This window comes from Diabrotica virgifera, chromosome 1, assembly GCF_917563875.1.
Source record: "Diabrotica virgifera virgifera chromosome 1, PGI_DIABVI_V3a".
Taxonomy (NCBI): Eukaryota; Metazoa; Arthropoda; class Insecta; order Coleoptera; family Chrysomelidae; genus Diabrotica; species Diabrotica virgifera.
In genome coordinates, this window is record NC_065443.1 from 138,620,027 (window position 1) to 138,632,174 (window position 12,148).

Consider the following 12,148-nt stretch of genomic DNA (forward strand, 5'->3'; position numbering starts at 1 on the left):
TGTTTAGAATGACCCAAAAAACCTAAAACATATTTTCCGGAACACAAAAGATAATCTTTTGAATTTGTTTAAAAAATATACGTAACATATTTACGTTGTCCGACTAAAGAAACGAGGCTGTAAATTTGTCGGACAAGAGATCGACAATCTTTAGTAATTAATTATCAATACTTTCAATTGAAAATTAAGAGTTTTGCAATAACAAAACTGTACTGCGCTAGAGTGACATCTTTTTTGTCCCACAAAAATAATTGATTTTATTCTAACGCATAATCTTTTGATTAAAATTAAAAATTATATCTAACAATAAAACACTAAAAACCTTTGTTTTCTATACTTCCACAAAATTTATTACAACTAAGTGACTACAGTTGTTTCGGCAGAGTGCCGTTCTCAAGTGATATAGTTTACAATGTGTTTGCCTTTTTAGGTCTCTAACTGAAGAGGTTGAGGAGTAAGGAGCTGTTTGTCTCGAGTTGGTCATTCAGAATTATATCTGTATTTTTCAATTTATTAATTTCCATAGATTCTAATAAAGATAGCTTAAGGCCTTTATTTTGAATATGCAGAATTTGAAACTCTTCATTGAAAGAATGATTATGATCTAGAAGGTGAAGTGCGTATGTAGAAGTGTCTGTTTTTCTATTGTTGAAAGCCCTTTTGTGTTCTGCTATCCGTTTGTCAAAGGTTCTGCCAGTTTGACCGATGTAAGTTTTCGGACAGTCACCACAAGTTAGTTTGTACACACCACTCTGTAGTTGCTTCCTCTTTCGGCTTTTATTGTTCTTAATATATTTGCTTAAGTTGTTGTTGGTTCTGAAAGCTGGTGTTATTCCTTTCTTTTTTATGTATCTGGCTATTTTTGTTGTTATCTTGCCAGTATATGTGAGAGAGAAGGTATTGGGTTTTTTCTGTGGTGGTGGATACACTAATTTCAGGGCTTTCTTATGGAGTTTTTGGTTTAAAATTTTGTTAACTGTTTGTTCGTTATAGCCATTGTTTACTGCTATTTGTTTAATGATGTTTAGTTCTATCTCGAAGATAGAACTTCGAGATGGAACTAAACATCATTAAACAAATAGCAGTAAACAATGGCTATAACGAACAAACAGTTAACAACATTTTAAACCAAAAACTCCATAAGAAAGCCCTGAAATTAGTGTATCCACCACCACAGAAAAAACCCAGTACCTTCTCTCTCACATATACTGGCAAGATAACAACAAAAATAGCCAGATACATAAAAAAGAAAGGAATAACACCAGCTTTCAGAACCAACAACTTAAGCAAATATATTAAGAACAATAAAAGCCGAAAGAGAAAGCAACTACAGAGTGGTGTGTACAAACTAACTTGTGGTGACTGTTCGAAAACTTACATCGGTCAAACTGGCAGAACCTTTGACAAACGGATAGCAGAACACAAAAGGGCTTTCAACAATAGAAAAACAGACACTTCTACATACGCACTTCACCTTCTAGATCATAATCATTCTTTCAATGAAGAGTTTCAAATTCTGCATATTCAAAATAAAGGCCGTAAGCTATCTTTTTTAGAATCTATGGAAATTAATAAATTGAAAAATACAGATGTAATTCTGAATGACCAACTCGAGACAAACAGCTCCCCACTCCTCAACCTCTTCAGTTAAAGAATTAAAAAGGCAAACACATTGTAAACTATATCACTTGAGAAAGGCACTCTGCCGAAACAGCTGTAGTCACTTAGTTGTAATAAATTTTGTGGAAGTATAGAAAACAAACGTTTTCAGTGTTTTATTGTTAGATAAAATGAACTTCCATCAAGTAACGGTCGAATCCATCAATTATTAAAAATTATAGTTTTGCAATCACAAAACCTTATCGCTCTAGAGTACAGGTTTAGGCGTGGGGCGTGCGGAAACGCGTCCAACCTGCACTCTTAAAATTTTCAGAAAGTACTAGACTTCTCAAACGAAGCAATTAAAACCATTTTTACGACTTTTGTAATCATTTTTGAAAAAGGACGATGTAATGTGGACTATATGCCGTTAAAAATATATTTCGCAGGTAAAATTACTCGGTCTATTCGCTCAACTCGAAATATCTACTCTATGTGTAATACTTTCCTCCTATATTTTACGACAACCTTACGCAAGAAGTCTTTTGTATTATCGTACGTTGCGAAACTAATGCCGACGGCTATGGGCCCTTTGATCCAGTTCATCGAAAGACCTTTATACAAACCACCTATCAAACCTTCAGTCCTAAAACCAAAAAAAGTAAAATAAGCAAAATATGGTAAACTATTAACCACCCGTAATACAACTGATATAAATAGTATATTATTCAACGAGCATGTAATAGCGATTACATGCGAGTAGAATACTATACTTTTTCTACGACCTTTCTTTTTATTTTAATTAGGAAAAAGTATAATTATTATCAACTACTCGAAATTTAAATTATAATAATTTACAAAAATACCAAAAATGTTGTTTACCCCTAGTACGTGGCTGAATAATTGGTTGCCTACTATTACCAGATTCTTATGTATTGTAAAAATACAACAATAAATACTTAGTCAATCCAAGTTCTATTCGTTTCCGAAAAATTATAAGCATAAAGTACCTACTGTCAATGAATCTAATAAATATGAAATGGCTATTATCGGTGGATGTATTTCATGATATTATAATGTATATTTACATTTAACTATATATAATATAATAATATAACTATATATTAGTATATTATGCAACGAGCATTTAATGATGGTCATTATGAAGCGAGTATGAGGGTTACGAAACGTATAGAGTACGAGCTTCATAATGATAATTAAATGCAAGTTGTATACACTATTTTTTCTATGATCATTCACAACAAAAAATATATTCAAATTTATTAATTTTGTAACACAAATAAAGTCAGTAGTTTGTCAGTTTGACGGTTTGCTTACATATTGAGAACTGTCAAAGCGTATGTATTTGACTGGCCATTGGTCACTGCGCGTGTACCACCTTTATCGCAAATGCCATATCGCGATTCTATTGGTTAAAAATCTGCATAATGAAGTTCATTATGATACAAGTAGTGACATCATAATTGATATATTATAATATGAGAATAGAAAAAATATGTTATAACACATTTAACACAATATAACTTAAAAATAAACACAATATTAGTTATAAATTCCAATTAACACAAACAAAATGCGCCAATGTCACTGTCACTAAAATAAATTAAAAACGTCCAAATATTTAGTAAACAAGATATAAACGTAAAAAATATACTGACATTACATTGTTACAGTTAAAATTGCTTTAAAAAATTTTGTAGTTAATTATTGATATAAATTGAAATAATTATTGTATTAAATAAACAAGTTTAAGGAATTTTATTTGCAGTTTATATACGATTAATATTAAAAGTGGCATGCGCCACTTGAATCTAACTTCAGCCCGTGAGTAATGATGACCCGTGAGTAACTTCAGCCCGTGAGTAATGAACTATTACTCACGGGTAAAGTAATGGGTGCTATTATCTATTAAAAAATAGCGAATAATGAGCATGTTATTAAACGGTCGTACAAAAAATATATTTTACGCCTAATTCTGAATAAAAATGTTAGTAACCCATAAGTAAACATAAAACATTACTTGACAATGGATGTGCGTGCTTTCGTAATGATTTATGTGTATAAAAAACGGGCCAGAATTAGGTGTAGAATTATTAGTATTTATTAATGGTCACGCACAGAGCGAATACCGAACTTTCTAATGTAATTTCTTATACCTATTATCTATCGGAATAGACATTTCTACGAGGCTGGATTGATATAAAACTAGCCTTTGATAGAAAAAAACAAGTTTTTTTGGTATTAAATAGATTTATTTCTCAACTTAGTCCCCTTTTAGCTCAATACACTCAGTAAGACGATGTTCCAATTTTTTATCCCATCCGAATGGTAGTTTTGCTCGAGCTCTTCAAAATAGACCGAAGTTTCAGCGACGACTTCATCGTTTGTGGCGAAACAGAGTCCTCCGAGCTATTCTTTTAGGTTTGGAAACAGCAAAAATACGCTGGCGGCAATATCTGCGGAATACGGTGGGTGTTCAACCAATCCATAGCCCAATTTATGTAATTTTGCCATGGCGACGGCCGATTGGTGAGCCGGTGCGTTGTCTTGGTGACAGAGTACTTTTTTGCTTGCCAAACCGGGGTGTTTTCGACGCAATTCGGCATTGAATCTATCCAATTATGCTGCGTAATACTCGCCATTGATTGTTTTTCCTTTTCCAAGTAGTCGATGTGGATGATGACAGTTGCCATCACTTTGCCGGCCGAATGTGCACTTTTTGCCTTCTTCGGTGGGCCTTTGCCGCGTTTGCGCCACTGTTTCGACTGTTCTTTGGTTTCCGGTGTGTAATAATGCACCCAGGTTTCATCAACGGTGATATATCGGCGAAAAAAATCTTTCGGATCGCGCCGTATCATCGCCAAAAGCGCCTCCGAAGTAGTCACACGTTTTCGCATTTGGTCGATTGTCAGCAAACGCGACACCCATCGCGCGGATGCTTTTTCGTGTTCAAATGTTTAGGGCCTCTACTAACTCACGGAGCTTGATTCGACGATCTGCCATAATCAAGCCATGGACTTTATTGAACATTTCCGGAGTGGTGACTTCATTTGGCCTCCCGGGACGCTCATCATCAAAAACACTTGTACTATACTACAAACAAATTCAGCTTTCCAAAATTTTACTGTTACTAACGAAAGTGCAGCCTCACCATATACACTGCGGTGCAAAAAAATCGATCCACTAAAAATTTGGTCATTTTTGATGTTTCGAATTTCCTAAACCTGTTGTCCGATTTAAGTGATTTTTTTACCATGTTATAGCCTTATTTATCAACAATATCGCTCTAATAATATTGTTGCTAGACAGTCAAACTGTCATTGTATACTGGGTGTACGATCAAACTGTGTTTTTTCTCAAAGTTCGCATCACCCTGTGGATTATTCTAGCATTTATAAAATACTGAAATTAAAACAGAACTATAGCCTCAGGTTTTCTTAACATTTTGTCTTTCGATTAATTCGCTTCTGTTGGATAATAAAAAAGTTAGGTACTTTAACAACTGGCCATGTTCGTCATCAGTACAGGGTGTTTCTAAATAAGTGCGACAAACTTTAAGGGGTAATTTTACATGAGAAAATAATGACAATTTGCTTTATAATTATATGTCCGCAAACGCTTCTTTTCCGAGGTACGGTATGTTAATTTTTTTTACAAACTGACGATTTATTTATTGCTTTAAAACCAGTTGAGATATGCAAATCAAATTTGGTGGGTTTTAAGTCGTAGTTATTGCACATTCTTTGAGATACAATTAAGAATTTAATATTCACCATTGGCGCGCAAAAGAGTATTATGATCGATAATATTACATACATTTTTAATTGTATGTTAAAAAAGTGCAATAACTACGTCTTAAAACCCACCAAATTTCATTTGCATATCTTAATTGGTTTTAAAGCAATAAATAAATCGTCGGTTTGTAAAAAAATTGAACATCCAGTATCTCGGAAACGAAGCGTTTGCGGACATATGATTATAAAGCAAATTGCCATTATTTTCTGATGTAAAATTACCCCTTAAAGTTTGTCGCACTTATTTAGAAAACACCCTGTACTGATGACAAACATGGCCAGTTGTTAAAGTATTTAACTTTTTTATTATCCAACAGAAGCGAATGAATCGAAAGACAAAATGTTAAGAAAACCTGAGGCTATAGTTGGGTTTTAATTTCAGTATTTTATAAATGCTAGAATAATCCACAGGGTGATGTGAACTTTCAGAAAAAAAGCACAGTTTGATTCGTACACCCGGTATACAATGACAGTTTGACTGTCTAGCAACAATATTATTACAGCGATATTGTCAATAAATAAGGCTATAACGTGGTAAAAAATCGCTTAAATCGGACAACAGGTTTAGGAAATTCGAAACATCAAAAATGACCAAATTTTTAGTGGATCGTTTTTTTGCACCGCAGTGTAGTTCGTTAAGGTCGGCTTTGATTTGCACATTCGTTTTCCCTTTTTGTGGATCACCGAAAGATACTCCATTTGTTCCATTTTTCCGAAAACACAAAAGTTGTTTGCTTGTGGCGGCTGTAAAAACCAAACTAATAGTTTTTTGGCTTAAAGTTTTGGCAGACGTCATGTCATGAATGATAAATGGCAAAACCGAGAGCAATTCGGTATCAAGTAACGCCATCTATCAAAGGCTAATTTTATATAAATCTATCTTCGTATATGCAGGTTGTTACTTACTTATAAACATATGTGAGAGTTCCCCAAAGATTAGGATATCGTCCATTAACATCAGTTTGCATCCTTCTTCGAACTATGTCCAAAGGATAACAGCAGGTTTGTCCCAACATCCCTGCTACGGCACCAAACGCCAACGATGCGGCAGGCGGTGGGGTCGGTACGTTTTCTATGTGTTCTGAAATTTCGAGACTGATATTGACGTTACACTGTCTTAATAAAACAAGGAAATTTTATTTTAAAATAAACAAAATCTAGCAAATCTTTAATATTAATATTGTTCTGAAGCTATTTTTATATAAAATTTGGCTTAATTTGGTGATATTCTTTTTCTCATAGACATCTTTCAGTGCGTCAAAGTTTTTCGATTTCTTTCTAACGCATTAAATTGTATGTGACAGAAAAAAGGCACGTCCGTGATTACAGAAATTTATAACATTTATTCTAGTTGTCGATAGATGGCGCTATAATCGAAAAAAAAATTATTTACGAATTATACAGGGTGTCCAGAAACTCTACCGACAAACGAAGACAGGAGATTCCTCAGATAATTTTAAGATAATTTGACCCTATTCACCTAGTCCGAAAATGCTTCCTAAGGGAGCTAGAGCTCTTTGAAGATGGCGTCATGTAATTAGTTTTTCTTAAATACCTCCAGAACGCTTCTATTTAGAAAAACGAAAATTGGTATGCGTATTTACTTTCCAGAAATGAATCGCTTCCATCCATTGCGAATTCCTAGTATCGGTCATAGGCGTCCGTTTTGGGTAGGGCAACGGATATTTTATCGCCTAACTTTTTTGTCTTTAATTTTTAAGCATTTTTGACTCTGAATTATTAAATTGTGAGGTATTCTAGTACTAAAAAGTACTCTTACTTTAAGTCGATAGGATGCACCGTTTTCTAGAAAAATCGATTTGAAAATTTTTCGTTCTTTGAATTTCAAAAAAAAGATTAAAAAAAACTATTTGGAAAGATGAAAACTGGTACATTTATTTATATTCCAGAGATTAATCGATTTCATTAATGGTGAATTTCTAGTACCGGTCATAGGCGTCCGTTTTGGGTAGGTCAACAGTTATTTTATAGCATAACTTTATTGCCTTTAATTTTTAAGTATTTTTGTCACTAGATTATTCAATTATGAGATATTCGAGTACTAAAAGTTACTCTTGCTTTAAGTTGGTAAAATACATCGTTTTTTTTTCAATTTTTTTTTTCAAATTCTCAAAACTAAAACCTTTCAAATAGATTTTTCTAGAAAACGGTGTGTCCTACCGACTTAAAGTAAGAGTTCCTTTTAGTACTAGAATATCTTACAATTTAATAATTAAATATCAAAAATGCTTAAAAGTTGAAGACAAGAAAGTTATGCGATAAAATAACCGTTGGCATACCCAAAACGGACGCCTATGACCGGTACTAGAAATTTGCAATGGATGGAATCGATTCATTTCTGGAAAGTAAATATGTATACAAATTTTCGTTTTTCTAAATAGAAGCGTTCTGGAGGTATTTAAGACAAACTAATTACATGGCGCCATCTTCAAAGAGCTCTAGCTCCCTTAGGAAGCATTTTCGGACTAGGTGAATTGGGTTAAATTGTCTTAAAATTATCTGAGGAATCTCCTGTCTTCGTTTGTCGGTAGAGTTTCTGGACACCCTGTATAATATACCTACGAATATAATCTGTACAATTTATAAGACTATACAAATCAAAGAAAATACCATTTTATAAATGCAATAAATAATGATTTGTTTTTATGCCAAATTGCAAATAAAATGTGACAACTGTCAGATTTAACTGAAATGTCATGTTAGAATAATTGTTATAAATGTATATTATCACGGACTTACCTTTTTTTTTTTCTATCATTTGTGACGCACTGAAAAGGACCATAGTAATTTGCGATATTTGAACATGATTCAATATTAGACGTGAGAGACGCAATCACATGAATGAATCGTACGATTCGACAGCGTTACTTCACAAAAGTCTAAAGAAAATCTGAACAAAATTTCAGGTAGATCGGTCAAGTAGTTTTTGAGTTACAATGTCCACCGTCTTTAAAAAAAGTCAATTTCTTTTTGTCTGTCAAATCGTAAAGTGATGCACACCGGAATATGTTTTTGAATCTCGGAGTAATTTACAAAAGAGAAGGGGATCAGCTGTCAAACGTTTCTCACTAGGCTCAAGCGCGTTGGCGCGAAGCTACTGCATAGCAAGTAGAAGGTAGGGATATTCCACATGATATATTTTCCGTAATTTTGCTCCGAGTTACAGAGTGTTCTTGAAGTTCTGTACATTCACATAAAATAATAAAAAACTCGAAAATTTCAAAATTTTGAAACCACACCCCCCTCCCCTTAAGTAGAGTGCTACTAACCTCTATACAGTCTTTTTAAAGTATCATACGTAAAGAACGAGACTCCAGCGTACGGTATTACTCCTAACATTGTAGGTATATATCCTCGATAAAATCGTTTCATTCCTTCAATATAATATATTTTAAAGAATACCTACAACAAAGAAGAATTAAAATTAGTATGTAAATTTTTGTGGACATTAGTAGGTTTTTAAGTTATAAAATAGGAAGTAATTTATTCGATTTTCCATTATCTTCAATTTTGGTAATTATAACTTTTTGTAAAAGTTTGTAGTTTTTGAGTTATTTACGAAAAACCGCTTTAAAGCATGCATTTTTTAACGAAAAATTAAATTCTTTGATCTTTAATCACTCAAAAAGTATTAACTTATTTTAATAAACCTTTAGCACCCTATATAATTTATCACATATGCAGAACGTTTTCGATCTAATTTGCAGATCATCATCAGTGCTGAACAGGATGTTCATATGCTAATCCACCAAAATTGAAAATATATGAGTAAGGATCCTTTACAATGTTACAGTAATGGACACACATAAATTGTTTTAAATAACATGGATGTTTTAAATAATCCTAGATTTAGCACCGTGAACTCACCTAGATTGACCACTCACACGAGTTGGACACGTCCTGAGGTTCAGCTACCTCACATCTTAGATGTGAGGTAGCTGAACTTAAGTTACCATCGACTGTTCAAGATATGAGGTAGCTGATCTTCAGGACGTGTCCAACTCATGTGAAGGGTCAAATGGTGCCCGGTGTTAAATCTATGATTATTTAAAACATCCATGGTATTCAACAAAATCGGAGGTAATAGCTCATGTCTACCTTCAGTGACCGCAGAGGAGCTACTGAACTTCAAGGTTCCAACTTTAACTGATTGATACAGTATATACCGGGTGGTGAATTGGAAAACGGGCCATAGGAAACTCAATGTAAAATTCTAAACTGTTGAATTCCTGCTTCCCTAATTATTTTACATCAAAAGTCATGGGAAGCTATTTGTAGAGGATTGAAATCTACATTGAAAACAACTGGTGAAATTGTTCTACAAACAATAATTATTCAAAATTTTTTAAAAAATATAATACATTTTAAACAGTATCACGCCAAAGTTAGGCCACACACAGTGCAATAATTTGTATAAGTTTACATTTGGTGACAATGAAGTTATTATAATATTAACAATTTGAAATATCACTTTTTTATTTATTTTATCATTTATTGTTTCATCATCATCACTGGCTCGACAACCCTTTCTGGGCCTTGGCCTGTTTCAGGATTCTTCTCCATTCTGATCTGTTTCGTGCTTTTTTTCTTCAGTTTTTTGTTTATTGTTGTATTTATCATTTACTGTTTAAAACACAATAAACTTGATAAGATACCCTCAGTTAAGGAGAAAGTATTAATAATAAAGATGTTTTCTTCAGTCAATAGTGTGCGTACTGTCAGTTAAATAGTAACGTGTGGCCAAACTTGTACACACGTACCTAATGTACAAATACAGTATAGTTTTCAAAATTTTGGAATGTATTTAAATCGTAGAGCAATTGTAACTTTTGTTTTTAATACAGATTTCAATCCTCTACAAATATCGTCTCATGACTTTTGATGTAAAATAATTAGGGAAGCAGGAATTCAACAGTTTAGAATTTTACATTGAGTTTCCAATGGCCCGTTTTACGATTCACCACCCTGTATACCAATTTTATTACTATATAAATTATTGTATATTTACAAGTGTATTGACTGTTAAATTTTTAATGTCTAAAGTCTAAACTATAAAAATAAATCAAGATAAGTAATTATGGACGAATGTTTTAAACACATCTTACTCTTGAACTAACCTGTCTTAATGTCGAGTATTCCGTCCTAGAAGTAACTGCCATTCTGGCTCTAGCAAGATCAAGTGGGTAGGTAATAGATTGTGATGTTACTCCGGCAAGAGAACCTGCTAAAAATAGTCGAACAGGCGTGCTCCTACAACGGAAACAAAATATTAAACAATACGACAAATCAAACTATCAGTAGATTGTAGTTGTACGTCCCATAGGAGACCATCTACAAACATTACAAAGGCACAGTATAAAGAGGCCCTCTTTATACTGTGACAAAGGTGTACGTTATGAGAATTCTTCATCTTCTCGTAGCCCTACAACCCGGGGTGGGTCTTGGCTGACTGCACAACAAGCCTTCATCTCGTTCATGACAGTTGAGTCAGTGGATAGGTCCATTGTTCTTAAATCTGACCATATGTTACCTCTTCATCGCATTCGTGGACGTCTTAAGAGCCTTCTCCCTGTCGGGGTTTCCTCCCAGATTAACTTGGTAAGACGGTTATTAGGGAGTCTATGGATATGACCATGAGCAGCCCATTTTAGACGTTGTGATTCAATCTCTTGGGCTAGTCGCTAGCCCTATATATCTGTTTGACATCGGCTTTTGTTCTCATTCGGTAGTGGGTAGTATTCGGGTCTTGATAGTGTTTAAACATTTTTCTGAGGATTTTTCTCTCAAATTATCTGAGTTTTCTTTACATTGCTTTTGTCAGCCTCCACGTCTCATACCCATATATGAGCACCGGTCTAATAGCTATTTTATATATCCTGATTTTTTATGTTTGTGTTAGACTCTTGGATTTAATAGTGTTGTGGAGGCTGTATATACGTATGTTTGCTGCCTGAACCTCCCTTTTATTTTTTTCGTAATATCGTTATCTGCGGTGATTGTCGTTTCCAGATATTTAAAACTCTCCACCCTTTCAAAGTTATAGCTTCTAAATACCAATACAAGTCTTACTCCAGAGATGCAGAGACGTCAATAGGGAACTTGCACATAAAAATATTTTTGCATAAAATTGTTAATTTTAATGTTTAAAAATGTTATATTCAAAATATTACATCTTAACAATGAATAGTGTATGTACGTACAACAACTGATAATAGTTCCGCGCCCAAAATTTCCGTTTCAAACAACTTCAAAAGCGCGAGCTGGGGTCTGACGTCACCAACCACAGTGTTCTCGTTCGCCCGTTCGGTGAGCCTAATACTAATAAGACATTTTCTATTTCAAGAAAAAATATTAGGCAGTTGTCGTTTCATGAAATGTGCCTACTTAAACTTGTTTATTTGTTGCAGCTGGAACAAGACATGGATAACTATATAAATTCAAGATTATGGGTGGTCCCAAAATTATTAAAGCAGGTGTTGTCCCGTGCACAGACAGAAAACGAACTTTTTCTGAGCCCATGGGGGAAGCAGCCCTTAAAAGGGTTAAACGTCAGCTTCTTGAAGATGCCGCTTCCACATCTAACTCTGTTCTAGAGGACAATGATGATAAGAGACAGTGTGATCCTAGTTTCACAAACTTAGTTCAACCAGGACCTGAATTAAACCAACCAGCTATTCAGTGTAAATTTCAAAGGAGTGTTACAGTCGGGTTGT

The 12,148-nt window shown here is 34.0% G+C and overlaps 1 protein-coding gene across 2 annotated transcripts in view; it reads right to left on the reverse strand.

Moving 5' to 3' along the window:
* Positions 1–1,602: 1,602 nt before the first annotated feature.
* LOC114330286 (mitochondrial coenzyme A transporter SLC25A42) overlaps positions 1,603–12,148 on the reverse strand; it is a 68,430-nt gene continuing 57,884 nt past the window's right edge. For both annotated transcript variants that reach the window (XM_028279611.2, XM_028279610.2), the window contains exons 4-7: positions 10,553–10,685; positions 8,705–8,837; positions 6,321–6,495; positions 1,603–2,245 (exon numbers count right to left, since the gene is read on the reverse strand). In XM_028279611.2, coding sequence (XP_028135412.1) covers positions 2,086–2,245; positions 6,321–6,495; positions 8,705–8,837; positions 10,553–10,685 — 601 coding nt within the window. In that variant the 3' untranslated portion in view covers positions 1,603–2,085. The remainder of the gene's footprint in view (positions 2,246–6,320; positions 6,496–8,704; positions 8,838–10,552; positions 10,686–12,148) is intronic.